Genomic DNA, 23,978 nt, shown 5'->3' with positions numbered 1-23,978 from the left:
TAATTTTGACATCCTGTTAAAAAACACACGTGGCTAATAGTGAAACAAATAAGGAATTGATCCTGGAGAGTTTATAGCCTGCTGTCCATATGCAGGAATTTGCAAGCAGAGGAAGGAACTGTGAATCAAAGACCAAGCAAGTAAGATTAACCCTTAACAAGGCTTCAACTGCTGGCAAAGCAGTTTTGAATGAAAGAAAGCACAAGGCAAAATGGACTAGTGTGAGTTGGCTCTTGTGTCAACTAATAAAAAATATGTATTTTAGGCCTGTATTTGAAGGTATAGCAAAGACAGTGGAAACAGAGTGTTAAGACATATTAGTTATGGAAAGTGTGCATCAGCACTGTTCAATCTTGGGCAATCCTTACCTCTAGCAGTATCTGAAAATATGGGTTTATTTATGTTCTAGAGCAGCTATGCCTAAAAAATTAAGTACAGTGACTCACTTTTGGGAAAGGACCTGTGCTGTAGTGTTCTGGGTGACTTCTTTAGGAAGTAATCCCAGTAAGGGAAGGAAAATGACTTTTTTTCCATTGGCTTGACCCTTGGAATGGGCCTCTCTGACTCTGTGGTTCTCAGTGTGAAAGCCTCTCCTACTCACAATTTCTGCCTGCTTTGTCAGCATCTTTTTTGCACAAAGTATGCAAGAATATAATACTTACAAGGTATTCTCTTCAATGTTATGATCCAATAGAAAAATGCTTGTGCCCAGCTACCCATGCCAAGATCTGCATTTGTGAATCAGTACTAATGACTCATCATTATTCATATACCAAGCAGATTTTCACAGCCCTCTTTGGTTTAGACATGATAAAAGACAAATTTTTAAGCTTCTAACAGCAGAGTGCAGTGTGTTACAAGCAAAACATACTGGAGTTAGGCTTAAAATACATGCAAATAATTTCTGCATCTTTTTATTGATGTATGGGGCGGTTATTTGATTTTTGTTTATAAGGAGTTGAGAACTATGACAATGTTAAACTGCTGTTGGAAAGTTACTTGAATGACTGAATAACTCTAGTAACTTTAATCTGTTTTTTTTTTACAGCAGACCAATGAACTACATTGTTACAGGGTGAGAATAATGCAGCTGTACATCTTTCCACAGAACTACAAAGCAGAGCCACATTTGTAGCAAAGGATGTCATCCTGCTGAGTGAGGAATTCCTGGCCCACCAGGGAGACAGAGCATTTGGAGCAGGTAAAGCATTCCCCGTGCCACTGACGCTCCTCAAACGAGATGTATTTGGCACCTCCGAGAGCTGAAAGAGGAAAAAAAGATCTGAATCCAATATTTATGGACATGGCTCAGCAATGCAACAGATGATTTTCTGATGTGTGCTCAGCTTGTCATTCATATACGAAATGGGTAAATGAAAGAAAAATTTACAGTGTGAAATATTTTTAGTAGATGGATTCAAAAATAACTTTGAAATTTAAGCAGTGGGAAAAATTTCAAGCAAAGACACAAGTCACATATCTCATTATGAGATCTGAATGCAATGGGTTTATCAGAATGTCCATTCAGGTTTGCTGATCTTCCCACCAAACCCTCATGAAACTTACTTGTAATATGTTGAAACACATAGTTTCTATACAACTCTGAATTAATTTTAATAATTAAGTTTCTTCAAGATGGATTCTTTTGGAAATTACCAGATAATGGGATTCCTTGAAGAATAATCTGAAATAAAATCTTGAGGATTGGGGTAATTTGAATAGTTCTGGTGTCGGTTTTTTTGTTGCTGTTTAGTAGTGTTTTTTTTTTTTTTTTTTTTAAATCATGCATATGTGACTGAGTACTGAATTCTTTGTTCAATGACATATGCAGCAAGCACCTGTGAGAATCAGGCAGTGCTTTTCAACAGTTGACTCCACAAATAATAGGAGTAAAATGCAGAACACCAGCAAATGCTCTCAGGAAACTTCAGCTATCATAGACTAGTGACATACATGTCTAATTAGAAATCATCTGCAAGTATACAAGGATGCATGAAATAGAGCCCTGCTGCATTTGGCAAGCTTGCTAATTTGACAGGTGTGCTTTACCAGCAGACAGTTAATCTGTATTTAGTTTCATCATATTTGCATTTAAAAGCAAAACTGAAGAAATCACAGAGGGGCTTGTGTGTACTGTCCTGGGAAGAGCAAAAAAGCACCTTTTAAAATATTCTTAAGGAGGAATTTTACAATAGGAAACACTACATCAAAAACTCCTTTGGGCATATAAAACAACTCCTCATCAGTTAGGGAATATATGTCATCAATATGTCCTAGCAAGATAGAAGACATATGACACAGAATCTCTCTGATAGTTAACTCCTTCTGTCTTTCATTACCATGGGAGTATTTTTAGTGGTTTTTTTTCTTTCTTTTTTTTTTTAATTTTTTTTTTTGTGAAGTGAAAGTCTTCTTTGAGAGGAGACTGATGATTCATTTCTATCTGGTCCCCTCTAGAAGATGAGACTCACCTGTAATAGGTTTCTTGCATGCAGCACACTTCTTGGCACAAAATTTGCTGAAACAGTCTACACAGTATGGGTACTCATCTTTGGAAATGAATCTTTGGCTAGACAGCTGAGTTTTACACACAGCACACACAAAGCATTCTTTATGCCAAGGCTGGTCATCATAGGTCACTCCTCCAGAAGTTATAACCTAATGTATTGACAAACAAGGGCAGAGCAAAGAAAAAAAGTTGTGAATCATGAAGGATTGTCCAATCCTTCATTACTACTTCCACTTGTTTTCTCTCTTCCAATATGCACAAGAGAAGAGAGGGTGGTCACACCAACTTTTGTTTTTCATCTGGATTATCCATTTAACTAATTTGCAGTTGAACTCCACATGCTACTGGTTTATTATTCTCAATTTTCTATCACTGAATAACCTGAAATTTGTAATAATTATGTTATCTTTAAATGAATTTTTTCCATTATACTGTACAAAGGTGCTTAGAATCTGGCATGCTCTCAGAAGGGAAATTCTTAGTGATAGGCAGTGGGTGAGAGAACTGATGTTGAGATAATAGTTATTCTCCAACCAGTATTTTGCTGTCTCTCAACTGCAACAGTATTTTTAATAGGAAGCAAGACAGTAAAGAAACAGAAGTAAAATAGAAAGGACATCTACATGGACAGAAGAAGAAAAAAAATTGTGTTTATCACTGTCATCAACTTCTCTTTGAAAGCAATGCACTCACAGCTCTGCACTAGTTATTTCTGAAGTGGGAAATTTCCAGTTGTTCTAGTCTCCCATGTGTGTGGTAAAGAGTTGGTTTCACAGAATCTGTGAGAGTGTACAGAGAAATTTCTGTGAAGATAAAGATGTAAGATTGTGTTTCTACTATCAAGTTACATGTATGACAGGGAGTGAATGAATGAATGAATGAATGAATGAATACTGGTGGAACAGGAGGATGAAAAGTTGAAGAAACTTAAGTAAAAATAGTGGTATCATCAAATTTCCCTGGGGAATAAAGTTTCAGGAAAATAAAAATTAGTGTTGGATCATGTCAAGCAATAAAGAAATTTAAATAGTTTCCAATCACTTTAACATTCCAGTTTTGGGCTATTTTGTGATTATGTTTGCTTTTCTATTAAAATCTAAAAATTGCTGACAAAAATTGAAGATTCATTTTGGCAATTTAATCACTTTGGGCTCAATTCTTATGTATGGGAATTGATGCAAGTTTCAGAAGTAAAATGGTTTTAGCTATTATGTAGGGAGACTATTTGCATTCCTAGAATTTTTAAGAAGCAAATCCTGATTATTTCATGTAGAAGGTGCTAACATCAATGCCCATAATAAGCATTGAGCATAATTACTATAATCACCATGTGTTCATTTAATGCAAATTAAAGGCTATATGCAGGGACATGGGAATTTATAAAAGTACTTTCTAAAGTTTAACTAGTGAAGAAAAAAGTAGGCAGCATATTTTCCTGAAATTAAAAGCTTTTATTAGAGGTAGAAATTTACAGGTAATCATTACATAACCACAGGAAATTATAAGTTATTTGATGAAGTGAAAAAAAAATCTTCTAGAGTGTGCAGGTACTAAAGAATAAGTAAAATTCTGTCTTAAAAAGCAGCTGAAAGCATTACCCTAGAGAAAAGTATCACACTTGAATAGTATGATGCTTTGAGTGTTTTCATCAACAAGAGACAATCTTAAAACATAGGGAAACTGAGGGAGGGAAGAATTGATTCATCTGTACTTGGGGAAAAAAAGAAATCAAATCAAGCTTTCTGGTACCCACAAGGGTATCATAATGTGTTGCATCAATGGGACTCCTGACTAGTGTTATCACAATTAAATGTTACTTGATCTGCTAATTGCCTGATACATTTCAAGAAAAAATAAGACTGTGGATGATTTGCTCAGTTCAGGTGGCTAATTATGAGTATAAATACATCTGAAAAAAAGATGGAAAGAGAGGCATGTTTACCAAGGCAAAATCAGAGATTTTCAGGAGAGAAGCATTTTATATAACATTCCATTAAACATTTGCTTCAAATCACAATCACTAACTAAAGAAACCCAAAGCTTTTTTTTTTTTTTTCTTTTTTTTTTTCAGATTATTTCAGGTATAATCAGTCTCAGACTAGCAAGAGTGGACAGCAGACACTGTTGCAGTTGGCTTGCAGTGTTCAGTGACAATGGGAAGACTCTGATCTTACTCTTAGTTCACCACACATTTCACATGATCCAGCCCTTTCTCCCATGAGCAATATTGTCTCATTAGGGCATTTTTTGCATTGTGTGTTTAATTACCTTTTTGCAAGCGTAGCAATGGTGAGCAAATTGCTTCTCAAAACAGGGCACACAGAAATTCTCATTGTCTTTGGTGATTAATGGCTTTGTTCCCAAAGGCTGCCGGCAATACTGGCACACAAAACAGGATTCATGCCAGGAACTTCCCTTAAATTCCATTTTACGTGAACCTGAAAAATACCAAAGTGAACAATCCTCTCAGATATAGCCTTGTAAGTTGGGAACGTTGGGAATATTCTTGTTTTGGACTTTTTACCTCAGCATCGGATTACCCAAGGAAAAAGTTACCTTCAATTTAATAGAGCTTCTAAGAATGCACTTGAAATTCAGTGTCATATAGTCATCTGGCACAAGATTTGCTGAATTTCCTAAGATGTGATTTTTAGCCTGTTCTTAAACAAATCTTTTGGGGTTTCTTCTTTGTGATTATGCTTGAGCTTGAATTGCTCAGTTTCTCTCTAGCCAACTCAGTGATAATGTTCAGGTATGAAACACTTTTATATTAGAGATTAATTTTTTGGATGTTTAGAACATTTATTTCTGTCCTGTCTTCTGTCTTTCTTAAACTAAGGCTCCTTCACCCATAAATGCATTATTTATCTTAATCATCTTAAATCTGCAACTTTCTAAAAGCCAATATTTTTTGTGTGGTACAGCACATTACGCTGCTTTCTACTATAGCTCACCATTTCTTCCTTAGACCAATAATTCTTTTAACAAGATGCTTTTGATACAGCACAAGGACAGAAAGTTGCTCAGTCAAATGTTTGTCAGAGGAGTTGCAGAGCTTTTATCTCTGTGTACAGGTGCCTTATCTTGATTTAGAAATATAAGTCTAAGATATAAGCATATATCTGGGAGAAATTTTCCAGTGGATCTCCATAACTTCCCACCTGTAGGTAGCATCAGACTGTAGGTAGCATCAGAGAGGTGCAAGGTGCTTTACCATCCTTTCCACATGAAGAAGAGGATTGATGCTATAACTGATTAATCCCACTGTACTTGTTTCCTCAGCTGTGGGGTCAGTGGAGGAACCACTGATTGTATTTAGACAAAAAAGGTTTGCAGCTTTATCCTGGTGACCAGGTTAATTTCACTGTATTTCACTAGGTCTTTTCTACACAGAGCTAGCAAGCTGATGAGAAGAAAATTAATGATATAGAGACTGGCTGGCATTCCCATGCCACTGTTGCACTGTTTCTCACACTTTCAGGCACTTGCTGCAAGGATTTAGACTCTGTGAGAAAACAAGCAGCATGGATAATATAAGATGCCTGACTGTATTCTGGCACCTTTTTGATCACATCTAGTGAGGTGTGCCTATTTGGCAACATTTTTGTAAACTATATGCAATTTAAGTAATTTGTAATCCTTAAAACGAACACAAGTATATTGCTACAATATTTGTTTCCACTAATGCAGATTTTACTTACAATGAAAAGGAAACAAACTGTAAAAATAAAAACTAGTGTTACAGGCAGAAAACAGTAATCTAGTATCAATGGTAAGACTATATTTTTGCACAGCCTGGATCTTACTGCTCAGCATTAAGAAATACTGAAAAATAAAATTCCAACATCACTGCCAAATTTACTGATGTTCTCTGTTCCAAAAGTTAGGGACACAGTTTCCTAAGCAAGTAGCTTCCTTTTGCAACAAATAGTGCTGTGGGTTCTCTCAGATGGCTGTGAAGAGGCAGCTTTTGGGTAATCACTCTGCTGAATTAGCTTTACTGATGTGGTAGCAATGAAAAGCCTAGAGCATGTCCTGAACAGACACAATCAAACGTGGAGAAGCAGTTTAGTGGAAAGTGCTTAACTTTCAAGGTTGCTAATGGCAGGAAATAAGCCTGTGGCAAACATGGGCAATATTGTAAAATGGACTTGTATTAATTTTAGTTAAAATGCTGCTAATGATTTGAAGGCAGATTGTAATATTTTGACAGTTTAAACAAAAAATATTTCTGAGTGAAAGCACTAGTGTAAAGAATACATGCACAGGGTCTGGTCAACGTGGAAAACATGCAGATGACTTGTCTAATCTGTCACTCCTGCTCACAATAGCCCAGTTTGTCTACCTATGCTCACAGCAGGATATGCTTCCTAAGAACTGCAACAGAATCAAGGACATCACATGAACACATTTTACCCTGCATTGAACTCTTAATATTTTTATAAGGATTCATAAGACCTGTCAGTGACAGATCAGAATTATCTGTCTGCCTTCTCCCCACTCCTGGGAGGGTGCTACACACAAAGGAGGAATAGTCACCTCAAAGCTGTTCTGAAAGTCAAGGACCTTGTAGCTTGGTTATTCCAGGAGATGGTTATTATTAAAAATGCAGTTCCATTTCTCAGCAAAGAGCCTCTGTTGTCTTACCAGGCATAATGGTCTTCTGGCAGTGAAAACACTTGGATGAGTACTCATCAGAGTAGCACTCAGTACACAGCAAGACCTCGTCCTTGGCAGCAAATGGTTTCTCCACGAGTGAGCGACTGCACTTGGCACACCTGAAGCACCCCTCATGCCAGTGGCGGCCTTTGTAGGCCAGATCCTAGGGGAAAGTGAGCTCATGTTAATGCAAACATTTATTTACAGGGTTTTTATCCTTCAGTTCCTTCCAGAACTAAAATGAAAAGCGAAGAGCACTGCACTGGTGGATCCAACCAGAAGTGTACTCAGGGAAGGTGCAGGCACTCAGTGTCACACTGCTGTGCAGATCTCTTGCAGAGGCCATTACAAGCTGCTTTGGCAGAATATCCTTCCTTATGTAACACAGAGCTATGTTTTTATTGGAAGAATCATGTTATATATTACAGTTGTCTTCCAAGGGGAAACAAGTGAACAAGATTTTAATGTGCACATACCATTGGAGAGGAAGCCCATATTCTATAGAATTTGAAGTGAACCTTATGTATTTTTGATGTTACTACTTCTTCCAGCTGATGTGACAGCTATGTCAGAAAACAAGCAATTAAAATCTCATTGAGAACAAAATGATTATTGGTAAGATTTAAAAAAATCATTGCTTTTGTTTACATCTGATATAAATCCCCCTAAAAACTTGGCAGAAAAAATGTTTATTTAAGACTCTCAGTGGGTTTAAGGGATAAAAGAGAAACAGCATATATGTGGCATCCTGACTAAAAATTCAAAGAAAGACCAAACCGCAGATTAAATTTTTCCAGTTAGAAAGGCAAGGGAAAAATGCACCTCAAAAAACCCAGCTTAAAAAAAATAATAACTGTTCCAGGCTCTTTTATAATTTAAAACATAAAAGGGCACAAATCCAATCTCATTCTCCTTTATCATGTCCCTGCCTTTTAAAGAACTAAACATGAAAGAAATACTATGCTTTGTTTCAGGAGGTGCTAAACACTTATGACTTTCATTTGCTTTAGTTAGCACTCTGAGTCTTGCAGGAACTAGGCTGTCAGCCCTGAGCAGCCAAAGGCAAAACTGGGCGAAGAGGAGAGGAATAAAACCAAGTTCTAGCCCCTTGGCAGAGGTGAGACAATCAGCTGTAGATCTCTGTGTGCCTCTTTTCTAGATGTCTCTAGCCAGATGCTTTCCTTTCTTACCATGTCTGCTTTTTTCTCCCATTTTTTCTTTCCACCAGTCCAAAAACATGGCTTTTTGTTTATGATCTTCAACTATAGCAATCCTGTCACTTATTTAATTTTTGATTTTAAAGGTGAAATTTAGTGAACTCAAAGCATGCGTGTTTTCCTGGTGAGCCTGACTGGTGCTACGTGTTCAACGTTGTCAAGGCTAAAATGCTGATGAGAGTTTGAGGAGTTTCTTTACCCAAATCAGCATTTTCCTTGGATGATTCATGTACTCAGACAATGTGCATTGAAGAGCCTGTGCTGGGAAAGCCTTCCAAGAGATTTATTTTAATAACTTTCTGTCATTTAATTTCTAAAGAGCGTAGGAAAAGAGAGCATGGGGAGAAGTGACCAATTCAGTGACCAATGCTCACTGAACTTGGCAGAACAAATGCTTTTTGATAGGTTTCATTTGACCTTAAAATTCAAAGTCAGGTATACATGCTCTAAATTGAAGTATGGGTTGCTAGAAACCCTGTCAAAGACCACAGAGGAACTTGAATTATTAATTAATATTGTAAAAAATGGAGAGGTGAAAGGAAAGACAAGGTCAGAAACACTGCCACTGATACACCATCTGTGGGATGAACCAAGTCAGCATGGAATTAAGCAGAAATTAAAAAACACTTCATTTCCAAAAGAGAGAGAGAATATGCAAATTATAAACTTGTTTTCTCAGCTTGACATCTGCTTGTCAACACCTACAGTAAAAGTAATTAATTCAGTGCTCAAAATATTTTTTCAGTGCACATCTCTCAGAATTTCCAAGGTGTCAGTCAACCTGATACACTGAATTACACCACCCACCCTATCACCCCTCCAACACTGTGCAGCCTCTGCAGCCAGTGAGTGACTGTAGGGGAAGGATGGAGCCTAGTTGAGGTCCACACATGTACCACAGCTTTGCTGTATGCTTGAGGCATATGCATGTGCAGATTTCCTCATCTTTGATCCCAGAGCTCTCCTATTCAGTTTCCTATTCAGTTTCCTATTCCTGTTCCACACTGTGTGTGGATGTACAACAGCTATGCTTATGTCTCTTCAGCTATAGAGGGATATGCAAAGGGGTGGATATCAAATCTGCCATTAAAGAAACTGGATTTGTGCATAATTTAACAAGGAACAAAAGGTGCAGGCTACATCCTTACCTTGGAGTTGCACTCAATGGGTTGCTTGCACTCCTCACAGGGGTTGGCATACAGGCTGTCATAGCACGGAACACAGTAAGCATTTTCTTCTCTCAGTGCATATTTCCTGCCACGGAGAGACTGCAGGCAGAAATGACAGTCTGTGTGACTGCTGGTCATCCTGCTGGGGCCCTCCACGTGCTCTGCAAAAGAGTCAAAAATTGTGTAATTCAGTGCATGACCATTTGCTTGCTCAAATACCAAGTAATTCTGCATTACCTGTGGAAGCTATTTGACCAGGCATTTCCTGGTCATTTGCAGTACCCTGGATTTCTTAATGCTGGGTTGTTCTACAATAAAATGGTAGCTTTTAACAACATATACTGAGAATTGTATTACCTACATGATGGGGAGCAAGAGGGCTGCTTCAGCTTATTCTAACACTGTTTCAGGTCAGACACCTGAAAATGAAGCCATCTTGGCATTCTCTACGTTCAACTACTGACATTATAAGCATTATGTACTGGATTCTGGGATGTGCCTCATCTAGAAATCAGGTAATGGAGATAGAAGCAATAATTCAGAAATGAAACCAACTGCAGAGTTAAAAGCCAAAAGAGAAGAGGCACTTTGTAGTGTGTTGCTGACTTTCTCTTTACTCCTGTCTTTCTGCTCATTCCTTTCTTCTCAAAATACCCCACCATCTCCCTGACCCAACACAAGGAAGACAAGGCACTCCAGGACATATGACTGGTTTTTGCATTGTCCCAACTGTGCTGCTAGTATTTGGTGGTGGCATTATAAGGTCGCACAAATACCCCTGGAGAGCAGAAGAGTAAAGTATAAAGAAAAATAAACTAACTTATAAGTCAAACAAAACCAGAACTAAAAGAAAGTTTCCCTTGTTGTTATTGGAAAAGATTGCTTTTTCTTACATATTTCCTTATTGTTGGGTTCCTTTGTTGGCAGTATCAAAATTATGTGAGATTGTATTTTTGTGCCAGACAAGTGCAGGAAATACCACAAATCTATTGAGAGTCAGTTGTATGGATTTCCCATCCTTCAGTTTTTCAGGGATAAGAGGCTTAAACAAGCATCCAAACCTCAGCTGCTTATAGATCTGCAACAGTGAATGTTTTAAGGGTTGTAGAGATGAAGACTTATTTCAAGTCTTCTTATAGCTGTTTGGATCATCATCACTTTGCTAAAATTGGGTCTTAATTCTTGGAAATGAAGAAAGAAGAAACCAGAAAGTTCACAGTGAAGCAACCCCAAAAACATCTGCTGGGCTCATTGGATTGCAGTTTTCATTAAACTCAATGGGTGGAGCTGCAGCCAGCACCAGCAATCATGAATTTTAGAGCAGTTGTAAACAACTTGGAAGGTCTCCTAAAATATTTACATGTCAGTGACTTTGGGCAGCTGAAATTTTTGCACATTGAATAACAGGGCAAATTGGTTTCTTTTGACCAGATGCAGAGCGTGAGAATAAGGAAGAACATAGAGAAAGCAAGATCAGGGAGTTCTTATCCATGACAAAGCCTACATCTAGTCCACTTAGAGTTAGACCCTCATAGTTTGTTTTTATACATTCACTGACTGTCTTATATCCATGGTTCAGTTTTAAAAAGGTATAAAATATTTTTCTGGGTTTCTGCTTAGGTAAGCTCTAAACCAAAATGGTTGCTTGAGCTGTGAGGAAAAAACAGTTACTGCAGGTTTCCACTGGTACCAATGCATGAGGTCAGGTGTTTATTAATCTCTTCTGGGAGGTGTAGTAGTAAAACAGTAAAACAGGGGACAGGGAGAGAGGCTGTCATACTTAATTCAGACCAAAAGTAATGGCTTGATTGGAAAACTTGTTGCTCCTTTAAGTGGAAAATCTTCAGAGTTGAATTGATATACAGTATTTCCTACTGCCCTTAATATTTGTGTCAGCCAAGACAGGGTGTAGTAAGGAAATAAAATAATCTGGAACTCAGATCAGTGGGAAACATGCTTTCTTAAAAATATTCCTAATGTGTTTTATGTGATATCCTTCAAAAAATATTACAACAGGGCTTGAATCAGGACTTCCATCTCCTTAAGATCAACCAGAGATTTGAATGTGTAACAAACAAACCCATTTATATGAGAAAATTACATCCTCAGCTTGTACATTAACAGAACATGACATATAAAAGCCAGGCAGAGCTCAGTGCATTTAATGGACAATCACAGTCATGACCAAAGTCAAGGTTAAATTTTGTGCATTTTGCTCTGTGTTGGGAGAGAAGCATAAGCTGGTGTCTAAGGACACAATCAAGGAGTGCTTGGGGTTAACTGTGCTCCACAGTGAAGGTCACAGGACAGGCTTGAAACTGGGTTTCAGAGGATTTTCTTTTCTTCTTTTAGTGGTAATTAAAGTTATGAACTGCCTCATAGGATAACCCTGAGCGAGCCACCTTTCTGATCCCCTCCTTGTTGGATCAGTACTCCTGCTTCCTGACAGAGTTTCATCACAACCTAAAAGTGGCAACAGCAAAATCCAAACAGGGCATTCATGAAAAGTTTTGTTACTCATAACACATTTTTGTTGCACAAAGCTCACCAACAAATAGCTTCCCATATCTGTAGAAATATCTCTGCTTTTCCATTCTAATGAATGTCAATCAGGTTTTTTATGTTATCAAAAACTCTGCATACAAAGTAATTTTCTTTAAAAAACAGTTCTCCTGAATTTTGCTTTTCCCCCCAGGAAGGTAGTCTATTCCAGAAAGCCCAGATAGCATGCACACACAAGACCCATTACTGTAATACTTCAGAACTGCTGAATTTGGTAATGTAATTATCTTCCTGAATCCCTATATGGATATGGGAGCAAAGTGCTATTAATCTTGTTCTACAGACGAGAGTTGTTGCTTGAGAACTTTTTAAAGTACCCCAAGAACAGAGCCAAAGCCTGAAGGTGTTCTTGTGCTGCTCCTCTAGTAAAATGCTTAAGTTGTCCAAGAATTTTCTTCAAAAAAATCTTCAGTTTGACTATGAATTATGATAAAAGACCATGTTTGGGAATGAAGCAGAAATGGAATGCAAAAGAATGAAGATTTTTGCAAAACTTCTGGCAAAGCCATAGGTAACCTTTGAGAACTACTTTTACCATTAGAAAATGCAGCAAAAAAAGGTGAATGTCATTTCTCCCAGCACCATTTATCCTTGCTCCAATAAATAAGTAATAGTAGCAGCGCCACACAGTTAAGTAGAATGTTTTTCTTGTGCTTTGATCCTAATCTCTAGAGAAATATGTTTACTTTAAGTTTGCTGGAAGCTAGACTCTGTGTTTTGAAGGTCAGTTTAGAAATCTCTGGAGATCTGATGTTATTCACTCTCATGGAATGAAACGCTGACTCCAGAATTCCAGCTGCTAACTTAAGTCCTAGGCACAGGGAAAGACTGCCATGCTGCCATTCCTTGGGAAAACTTGATTTTACTATTTAAATGGGAACATTTTAAATTGGAGGCTAAATACTGTTGATTTTTATATACCTGGTAGGCAGGGATATATGGTAATATTTTTAGTGTTATGAATATTCCAAGGAGGTACAAAGAGATGTTGCCAAGGATGTGAGGATATTGTAACTGGAGTCCCTGGGGTCAGATTTGAGCAGTTTCATGGACTGAATGATAAAAGAGATGAAAATAAAAAAAGCAGATCTGGCTAGTCAGCCTGCTGTTAAAGCAGACTAAGATAGAATTTAGCCACAACAAATTAGGACAGGGACTTTTTGGAGGGTCAAATGATTTCCTCAAAAATGCAGAGCACTAGAAGACTTCAAGTGAAGAAAGCTGTAAGAATATGGTTGTGAAGTGGTGGATCCTGATAAATATGGAATCATGCAGAAAAGAATGCTTGTTTTCTCACGAGCTAAAAAGCAGAGCTAGACGATTCATATACCTCTCAATAATTTTTGATGTTTTCTATAAATATACATTATTGAATACATTAATATAAATATAAATATACATTAATCTTCCTCACATCATACAGGAATAAAAAGCACAGAAACATTCATAAAACTCAGAAAGGAATTAGTAGGTACATATAGGTAAAAATATTCTATCTTTCACTTCATGGCAATTCTAATGGACTATTTCCTGATCTAAATATACCTGCCATTGAACTTCATCATCTGTTTCTTTAAGAACATACCATTATTGGAATAAGGCTCTTTTGTAGAGAGGCATTAAGAAAGAAAAAAGATGGGGGGAAAATCCTTTGAACAACACTGAAGGATAAGAGAAACAATTTGACCTCTTAAGAGGAGAACACCCCTGCAAGCTGGCCTGGGCATTTGTTAATTTTCAGGCAAGAGCATGTTTTTATCTTTTAATGTGATCCCCCTTATTTGCATGAATTTGCTGACTTCATTTTCCCTATTTCTATTTTTCTCATGCCTTTACAGATGTTAAGGGTTCTGCAGTATTTGTTTTTCTAAAAATGGTTAGAGCAGCAATAGGAACTTGGGGCATATATTATGGATCAAGTCAAACCAAGAACCTACAGGAAAGAAGACACAGATATTAACTCTGCAGTATCTTATCTCTGTGGCACAGGACAGTAATACAGCATCAGGTCCTGGAAGCATCTGAGTGAATGCAGAGCTCTCACTGATGAAATTCTGCTTTAACCAGCCAGAACGCATGCCAAACAGGACACAGGTTTAAAAATCCAACCTTCCTGCTTCATGATCCACAGGTGACACTGTTTTGGTGGTGTGTCAAGGCAAAGCAGATATTTTAGAGGTTGGTCTGGTATTTTGTACTGAATTGTGCTGTGTTTACACACCCCATGACTACAAGCAAAAAGGGCAAGAGCTGTGGCTTAACTAGGGAATCAAGCATCTCAGGAATTTTGTAATTTTTTCCTTAATTGGTATTGCTGTCTGCTTTGTTTACACCATAAAAACTCAAATGGTGTAGTCATCTAAATTCTTATCTTTTTTTTTTTTTTTTTACTGAAATAATTCTTAACCACATTTTTTTACAGGTTTTCACACAGTCTGGTAGAGCCAGACTTTTCTCCTGTGTCATTATAGAGCTCATTCCTTTCTGACTACTGGCAAATCTATGGAATAGAATGAAGTAATGAAATAATTCAGCTGTGCACTGTTGTAACTTTTAATGTAAAATCCTGTCAGTATTCTTAGTTGTACTTCCCATGTTGAACTATAAAACAGGTTTGAGGATTTCATCTGTTGCAAAGGGCTCATCTGATAAGGAGCACTCAGATTAACTGGTGAGTTAGATGGGGCAGAGTGGCACCCAGAGCAAAGTGGCAGATGACACCCAGTGGGAGGAGGGGCTGGCACACCATATGGAGGATTGCAATCCAGAGGAACCTCCCTGTAACTGGAGAAGTGGGGTGAAAGGAGGCTCATGAGGTTCAGGAGGGGGAATTGCAAGGTGATTCTGTGATGTACCACAGAAAATTTATCACTGTTGAATGGCAGAAGAGGGAGGGTAAAAGTCTCCACAAACCCTCAGTATTCTCTTTTGTGTGTGTTTGAGCAGGAGTGGGAGCATTCTCAACAACAGCACAGGTCTTTTATAGATGCCTGTTTTTTCATTACCTTGACACTCACCTACAATCCATGGCCAGGAAATAATGAATGGTATTTCAAAAAGTGTTTAGATAATCAGAAAGTGGAAGTTACAATGAAGACATGCTCTGAAGTCTGATCTGGGACTTCCACCAATGAGTTCATCCCTACTGTGCAAATCATAGACTTACAGAATTTAATGGTTGGGAAGGGATCTTTAGGATTATCTGGTTCCAACTCCAAATGCCATGGGCAGGGACACCTCCCACTAGACCAGGTTGCTCAATGCACTATCAAATCTGGCTGTGAAAACTTCCAGGGGTGGGACATCCATAATTTCTCTGTGCAACATGTTCCAGTGCCTCACCACCCTCACAATTAAGAATTTCTTCCTGATATCTATGATTAAGTACCCATCTTTCAGTTTGTACCCATTACTCCTTGTCCTACCACTGCAGTGCCTGATGAAGACTCCCTCTCCAGCTTCCCTCTAGGCCCCCTTTGGATACTGGCAGGGAGCACTTTGGAACCCTTTCTGCAAGAACAGCACCCACACAAAATGCCTGCACAGCTGGGCAGAAGTGCCCCAAGGAAACAGCAGCATCCCAGCCATACACTGACACCACCAGGCAGGGGCACACCTCCCTGGAAGGGACACAAGCCTGCCTTTGGGACTGAGAGCTTTCCTGGGGAAAACAGCAGTAAAAAGAAATTATACCTGTGATACAAGGGTGAGTGAAGTGACCAGAGGTCACCAAAAAACAGTCTTGTCACTAACAAGAAGTAAAAGAACTTCAATAGGGCATATTGATTCTGATAGTAATCTTTAATGTCTTAATGAAAAAATATGTAATTTATTGTCTATGCAGATGTTATAGCTGTAGAGACCAGATTTTCTTACCCCTACATTTTATTTCAGGAATAGCAAGGTGGATGAAGATTACTCTATTGTGTGAGAAGGGGTGCATCACATGAATTACAATCCTTTAAAAAAATCCCCAAAACTACATCTGACCATGCAGCACAACTTTTTCTGGAAGGGTTATTTAAAAACTTGTGACCTATTTAGAACTGCTTTAAGAAATGAGTAAAAATATAAAGATCAGCAGCAGCAGCATTGTTAGCAACAAGCTAAAATTGGAAAGGATTTTCATTACACTGTTTAAAAAAAGAAAGACTTGCTTCCCCCAAACCCAAAAGTAAATACCCCAAGTGATAATCAAGCATCTGCTGCAGTGGCTTTTCCTCTTATCTCCAGCTGTGCTGTGCCAACCTGACCTAATTTTATAAGGAAAATATAAACCAAGACACAGCACTCTTTTATTAAAAGGATGACACCTTATCAAAATGAATGAAATCTAAAATTTTCTAATCTCAGCCTTATTAAGAAATTGTGATGAGTTAAATGGCATTGCAGCTTAGGAAAAGCAAAGGCTACTGTCAGTAATACTGTTATTTAATATTTCTTTAATATTTCTTCTTAAATTATCCTTGTTCTTAGGTATTTTGATTTGTAGGCCAAATATTCCATAGGACAGTTTTGCTGCTTGCAGTGCTCCATCAGGCTTGGCTGCCACCTTCTTATCAAACTCATCTCTGAGAATAGGGATGATGTGGCTCTGCAGACAAATCCTAGGCTGCCTACTACAACAGAAATCACTGTTTGTAAAGCCACTGCTGCACAGTCTAAGCAATGCTGACCACTACAAATGTCTTCCCATTATATGTGAGATATTTGGGGTGACCACTGCTGTGTGACTCTCCAATTCCAAGAGGCACAATCAAGTAATAATGGAATGGTTTGGGTTGGAAGGGACCTTAAAGATTGCCTATTTCCAACCTCTTGACTCCTCCCAGTAGACCAGGTTGCTCAGATCCCTATCCAGCCTGGCCTTAAACACTGTCAGGGATGGAACATCCACACCTTCTCTGGGCAACAAGGAGAGGAGTAAGCAGAAACATTAGAGAGAGCTATGAACAACCTGATCCCTACCTATGGACTCTGGATTTTTTTATGACAATTAACATAGTAGGTATGGGTATGATATTTAGCATTAATGATGCTCTGCAGTTGAACTGTTTTTGGAATACAGAGATATAATAATAACAGCAGAAGCATATTAAAATACATATGCACATATTGCATCTGCTAGGTAGACAGACCATGAAGCATTTAATCTGGTAAAGAAAACCTGAAAGAAGTGTCACTCTTTGTATTCTACCATTTTTACAGTAATGAGCTGGTTGTATGATATAACAGAGACAGATGGTGAGAAAGGTATCTAGGAGAGCTCACAACAAACAACCAACATGAAAATATGCTGTGGGTATTCTTCAACAGATTATTTGCCTTTTTTCTGCTTCCCTCTAAGTGTTGCATGACCACCTGCTATGTCTTCTCTTAAAAAGAAGAAGAAGATCACTTAGAACACTGGCATCTGTGTGCAAATTAATTTAGCTGAATAATTTATCTCAATTTAAGGATGTCAGATTAGGTGATTCAACAGTTTCTGGATAAGGGTTTAATTCTGCAGTTTAGGGTTGGTGTGCTCTTATCTTTTGGGCAGTGCTATGCACAATTCAGTTATGAAGGCTCAGCATCTGCACCAAGGTTGCAGTTACAAAATAGTGCAATTCAGCTGTGTGTGCATATCCTCAATGATGTGGAATTATAGCAGGGTGGCTTTTTGCCTTTATTTCCTGTCCTGGGTGCTTTAAACGCATTGTGGACAGGAAAACCTTATTAGTTTATCTACGTAGATGCATCAAGGACAGCCTGCTGGCTTTTGACCTGGGGCAAAAAAAAAATATTAAATATTCAGATATACACATTCTTTTACATTATGTCCTATATTCACTGTTGATAGTTATCCAGCACATTTCATTCAAGCATGTCAAAGGATATATATGGACTTCCAATGTAAAGACAGTTTTAGAAATGGTCTCACAACAGGAAATTTGAAGGCAGTGAACACTTTTAGAACCCTTTTAGGAATGGGGCTGGTAGAAAAAAAGAGCAGGGAGTGGAGATCTTTGGCTTTTAGTTTGTCCTCTACCAGGGAGGAAAAGCAACAGCGTCACTAGGACAAATATAGAAAAAAAATGTGGTTTTCCATTTTTTTGCTCCTTAAATATGTGACTTTGTGCATCATCCATTAAGCAGGCAAAAAATGTTAATTAAAGACCTCTGAAGTCTTGAGCAGTTGAGTAGATGATGTGCTGTCAAACAACAAGGGGATAACATGGCATTGATTCAGTTTTAACTTGAATCCTCATATCCTGTGGCAGCAACAATGACCAGTCCTTACAGAGATTCAGCCCTGGGCTCCTACTTGAAGCCTTTGTGACTCTTACATTACCTGGCCTGCCTACCTTGGAGATAAAATCTGCAGAACAATGATGTGACTGGGTATCCCAACATTTCCCTTAAGCCTTAAAGTCTCTGCACCACACATTAAACTTTTTCTTTCTGTTTAAAATAATCTAAAAGTGGCTGTGATTTAAAATTAGTATACTGGTATTCTGTCTTTCTTTATTATGATATGAGGTTACCAACCCTTCAGTAACTGCCCTGCTGGGATTTTTGTAATGTCCTGATATATGAAAAAGTCCTTGTTGTTGTTGTTGTTTTGTTTTTGGCACCATGAATTTCTTTCTATGATTATAAATACATGCTATCTAAAAATTACTTCTAGTGTAGGGTTGACCTTATCTGATTGAAGGAAAATTAAGGCTAAAGTTTATCTGAACACCCCAGACAGTCAACATTTGCTTCAGACAAATAAAACCCATCACTAAATCTTACAATGCTGGAGGAAATCTGCTAAGACTGAAGAAATCCCTTTCTAACATTAAGGAACTTTTTAAGAACACGTAATTTAACTCCAGGATATTATGGAACAGTGAGTCCATTGATACCAGTTGGTTGGTGTGGACTTATTCCAGTGATGATGTGAGAATATAGCAACAATCATCTTTGCAGACCTCAAATGGATTTGACTGGTTTTGGTAGAGGATGGTGCTCAGAGACCATAATTCTAATCAGCCGTGGTGAAAAAGGTTGGTCAGAGGGAGGGAGAGTAGAACACAGTGCCAGAAACTGCACTAAGGAACAAATACAAACCAAAGACTTTTTGCTAATTTATGGAAAAATTATTAAAAGTTCTCAGTAAAAAGTCTAAGCAAATGATCAAACAAATTAAGAATTCTGCTACTGTATTTCAGTAAAGAAAGACAACAAACCCAAACTGTTGGAGCTTTTAATTTTAAATACTTCTCAATGCTTTCAAATTTTCAAGCACCAAACTAAACAAAGATTGCCAATTAGAAGACCAGCATGGAATAATTTTTACTCTAAGCATTTCTTCCCATTCAAGTTAGATTTTTGAATGCTAATTATGCCACAGTTTTGCATGTTTTAGTACATAAATGAATAGTGATGTGGTTGAATTTGAAATTTGAAGAGCTCACTTGAGAAAGAGTGAGCTCAATAAGCATGTTTAAGCCTAATGTTATGGGCTATTATGGGCCAGATAAACAGAATTAAAACCTAAACCTCTGGGTTATTTTACAGCCTTCCTTTCAAAGGTATCAGTTCTTTTCTAACAACACTAATAAAGTAATCCTGAAACATTTGTAAGTTACTTGTCTACAGCAAAGGTTAATATTTGTCAAAGCAAAGCAATTGGCTTGCTCAAGGTCAGAGAGCAAACCTGCTGTAACAGTGGTAACAAAAGGTTCAGTGCACCTTTGCCATGAGATGGGTCTGTCCATCAGGCAGACCATGGCACTGCCCTGGGACAGTTTAAAGCAGGGTACAAAGCCTGCCAACTGGTCAGCTCCCAGTGCTAGAGGTAGAAAACACTCCCAAATTTAGCTGAAGTAATAAAATGTTCCAGTTGTGCCCTTTGCAATTGTCCTTTATGACTCTGAGGTTATGGTGAATAATCTTAAGCAAAATGTTCTGTCAATAACTACACCGTCCTCTGGCACTTGGCCATTCTTGCTATTAATTCTGCTATCTATGCACTAAGACACAGGAAGATTAATATTTTTCTGACTGATAAAATCTCTTAAGTCTGAGGCCAGAGGCCAGCTAGGAGAGCCTTTTCAGACCCATCACCCACACTAAGCTGAGATGTGCAAGAATTAACCAGTCCTTTTACATGGACCTTGAACAAATTCAAAAGCAACCATAGCTGGGAAGAAAAGTAGCATACTAGCATGAATGAAGTAGAATCAAAGTAAACTCTTAAGTATAAGAAAGGGGAGCAGGTAGAGATTATAGCTGGCATGTACTACATGGCAACAGAGAATGGGGATATTCACGAAAATAGCTTAAACCTGCTGCAGCTAATGAGCAAGGCACGTTTTTTAGCTAAGGGAAAGATATAAATTCCTCTCCAGGGTGATTTCAAGCAGAAATTAAAGGTAGCCATCATTATGAAGGAACTAAGGCAATGTAGCTTCTCTTTGGAGTCTTGTCCTTCACTTTATCTCTGCTACAGAATTTATGTAATGGGGTTTTATTAACTTGTTTTCTTGGAGTCATGTTTGCATATTTCCACAAAAATGTCCTTACTTGATCCCTCTGTCATTTTACAGGAAAACACAAATGTATGAAGCAAGGAGCTCACAGCCTTCTTTCTCATAACAGCTGCATGCCCCTTTCCCAGAAGAGTGAATTCAGCTGCAGCAGCCCAAGTGGAGCATCAGCAGCATTTCACCACGCCAGCTTCCAAACTTGGGGCTCTAGGGATTTCAATAGAACAGTTGAACTAGAAATCATTGATTTATAAGCATCATTTACCCTAAATTGGCAGGGAAGTGTGGAGTAAAACTCAGCTCACATTTACTCTCCAGGTGATCTAAAAGCCTTGATGGCACCTAGAGATTGATTTGGCAAGAGGGCTGCTAAACCAACAGGTTTAGAATTTCACCCTCTGATTTTGGGACTGGTTAAAATATTTCTGTCTCTCCATGGTTAGGCAATACTAAAAGTTTTTAACTGTTACTTTGAGAAATAAAAATCTGCTAGGGAAAATAAATGAAAAAACTGGGATTATTGGTACAGAGCTGACAGAACATGTGTCCTACCATGTGAACCAAAAATAAATGCTTTTTAAATTACAACTGCTGTCAAATAATTTGGAGACACCATACAGCAGAATATCTTTTAAGCAGCTTTTAAATTAATTTTTCTCAAACCCAAGTTAGTTAGTACCATCTCAATATTCTATCAATTAAACACCCTTGAGTAAAAGTAACTTTCCTGATCCTGCAGTAAAATTACATGGGATGACCATCAGCAATCTGTTATAATGTTAATATATCAAATCCACTACAGTTGTTTCTGCAACTGTACAAACAACTACTTGTTGCACAAAGAGAAGAAAAACATTAACATAAAAGAAAGGCATCTGAAACTTCATTTCTAAATGCAAATTCCAAATAAAATTATAATTCTAAAAATAAAAATAACACAAAACGCCTTATGAAGGGAGAATGTGGAGATGATACTTGTTGTTTACAGCAATATTTTGACTTCTTATAAAAATCAGCTTGGAAACTGTTTTTCTTCCAAAATCAAGAATAATCCACATTAGGTGTTAAAATTACTTATGCTAGAAACAAGTGACTTAACAGAAAAGACACTATTTAGAATTTTTTCTTGCAAAAGCAAATAGCTATGAAAGCTTGCTAGGAGATAAAAATGTAATGGGAAACAGCATAGTTATTTTTTGATGGATGTTTCTTTGGAGTAAACAAAACTTATCCTCATCTCTTTACAAAGGAAATCCTAAAAAATCTTTTCACAAATCAGTGGATGAGCCAATTAGTACAATGAAAAGAATTAATAAAAAATATTTTTAATTATTTATTAAGTGTGGTATCTCTTTAGGTACACAAAATTAAAACCATAATATATATATATGTGGAAGTCTGCATCTTATTTATTCAGTAGTTTTGTGAGGAAAAACTTCCTGCATACTTGCTCAGAATATTAAACTAAGTACTTTGTATACTAACATGTTTAAAGATTATCACATAAAGGAATAACGGAAAAAAAGCCTCAATACTCACATTTAGTTTTAAGCTGCTTCTCTTGGTAACTTGTGTAGCAAAATAAAGGAAGAAATAATTACACGTCTTCACAGAAACAAGCATTCATCAAGTCCAAAAGAAACAGAACACTTTGCCAGAGCTATTTGAGGGTCCCATCAGAATTTGCCTGGGTGGGGGAAGGCTGAGGGTCAGTTTGTTTCCCTTAGACCTCATGACATGCAAATATCTGGCTGCCTCACCACTGAATCAAATCATTCTTTGACATGCTGTGTTTACAAATTGCAAATACATATAATGTAGGAGGTTCTTAAAGGAACATATTTCTGAGAGTTCTCAAAAGGAAAAAGGAATTTCTGTTAAAAAAAAAAAAATGTTCAGAGCAAGGGAAAAAAGAAAGATAGAACATTATTCATCGCCAGATACACAGTGGTTCACGTATAATGAATCCAAAAGGCCTCGTGTGGGCTTGTAAATCAGAAAAGAAAACGAAAAGTTGCAATTACTAAAGTCTCATTGCTATGTACAGGAAATGGGGGGGGCGGGGGGCAGGAAAAATCTCCCTGTTTCAGGGAAGATGTTCAGGGACATAGCAGAACTCAGAAGTTCTGACACGTCATAAGCATTTTCTGGGCTGTTACAATTTGCTGCTTTCCAGCAGGTGGGAAGGTGTTCACACAGGATTACCATCCATGTGGCAACAATGGACTCCTCTAGGCTCTCTCTCAGCATTCCCCCATTGTGGCCTTTGAGTCACAGCCACGTCCTTTGCTTTCTGCTTGGACTCAACTGGGGCCAGCTTTCACAGACAGACTCCTGCATGCACAGAGCACTCAGAGGCCCTTATACTCTGCATATGACTCTATGCAGACCCTTAATCAAATGCAGCTGAAAGTAAGGACACTGTGTCCATCTAAAAAAGCAGGCTGAAGTTAGGCAGAGTGAAGAAAGGATGGCTGCTTGTGGTATGAACCACAACTGACCTCAAGGCAGATTTTTCCACAACCAAGAGCCAATAGATCTGAATCACTTGGTCTATAATGTCAAGTGGGTGGGAACTGTTCAGTACCAGAGATAGAAGAAAAAAGGAAATGTTTCAATAGTTTAAATATGCATTACATTATCTGAGTACTTTGGTAAAATTGCCAAATCTGGACATGGTCTGGAGTTTATCTGTGTCTAGATATTGTCTCACTGTTAAGACTGATCCTCTGACTACTATTGCCAAGATTCAGTGATCTGAATCTTGTTAAACCTTTCCAGACACCTAGTCATTACTTAAACAAGATTGATCTCTTTCCTCCTATTTTAATTTGTGCCATAAGCTTTGTTTATACCAAGAATCTTTCATTTCAAGCCTGTGATTTTAGCAGATTGAGGACGAGTTAGGTGCGAATTTGAGTCTCAAGACAGAATTGTAAATAGTTTTCTCTTGTCTTTCCTCCCAGAAGGAAAAAAAAATCCTGATGGTATAGTTCTTAACCAAGTACCTTTCCAAGTTCAAAAATCAGATCCAGACAGAAGTATTTCTCAGCAGATCTGTTGAGGGCTAATGACACTTAGAAATACTAACACAGTATGTTCTTGCCGTCAAGGATGAGAAATTCAGGCATCCTACAGCACATCACTTTCCTTATACTTCAAAGACTACCCTCAAATTTGCCTAAGTTGTAGATAGAGATAACAACTGTATTAACAAAAGACATGCCCAGAGAAACACCTTAAACAGAATCAAGGTTTTTCCCAACAGGTACAAATTAAGTACAAGTGAGGAGGTCAGAAGAATCCTGTTTCTTCAGATTATTGGTTAGAGGATGCCTCTTAC

The 23,978-nt window shown here is 37.8% G+C and overlaps 1 protein-coding gene across 2 annotated transcripts; it reads right to left on the bottom strand.

Moving 5' to 3' along the window:
• Positions 1 to 376: 376 nt before the first annotated feature.
• On the bottom strand, positions 377 to 22,390 carry FHL5 (four and a half LIM domains 5). Of its 2 annotated transcripts, none has more exons than XM_079298798.1 (6): positions 22,175 to 22,390; positions 9,534 to 9,715; positions 7,157 to 7,331; positions 4,778 to 4,947; positions 2,472 to 2,658; positions 377 to 1,262 (listed from the first exon to the last, which is right to left on the bottom strand). In XM_079298798.1, exons 2-6 carry the CDS (start codon positions 9,690 to 9,692, stop codon positions 1,111 to 1,113), a joined length of 843 nt encoding a protein of 280 aa, XP_079154924.1. In that variant the 5' UTR covers positions 9,693 to 9,715; positions 22,175 to 22,390; the 3' UTR covers positions 377 to 1,110. The 2 variants fall into 2 exon arrangements, with proteins under 2 accessions (XP_079154924.1, XP_079154925.1); XM_079298799.1 differs by lacking the exon at positions 22,175 to 22,390 and adding an exon at positions 20,941 to 21,049.
• Between the last annotated feature and the right edge of the window lie 1,588 nt (positions 22,391 to 23,978).

The sequence above is a fragment of the Erithacus rubecula genome, assembly GCF_903797595.1.
Source record: "Erithacus rubecula genome assembly, chromosome: 2".
NCBI lineage: Eukaryota > Metazoa > Chordata > Aves > Passeriformes > Muscicapidae > Erithacus > Erithacus rubecula.
Note: the sequence above shows the minus strand (reverse complement) of the source record. Positions and strands in the feature narration are given on the sequence as shown.

Coding starts and splice junctions, on each gene's coding strand:
- FHL5 (XM_079298798.1), bottom strand. CDS start 9,692: ATGACCAGCAGTCACACAGACTGTCATTTCTGCCTGCAGTCTCTCCGT. Junction 7,332..9,533: donor CCATTGAGTGCAACTCCAAG/GTAAGGATGTAG, acceptor ACTTTCCCCTAG/GATCTGGCCTACAAAGGCCG. Junction 2,659..4,777: donor ATTGCTACGCTTGCAAAAAG/GTAATTAAACAC, acceptor TCAATACATTAG/GTTATAACTTCTGGAGGAGT.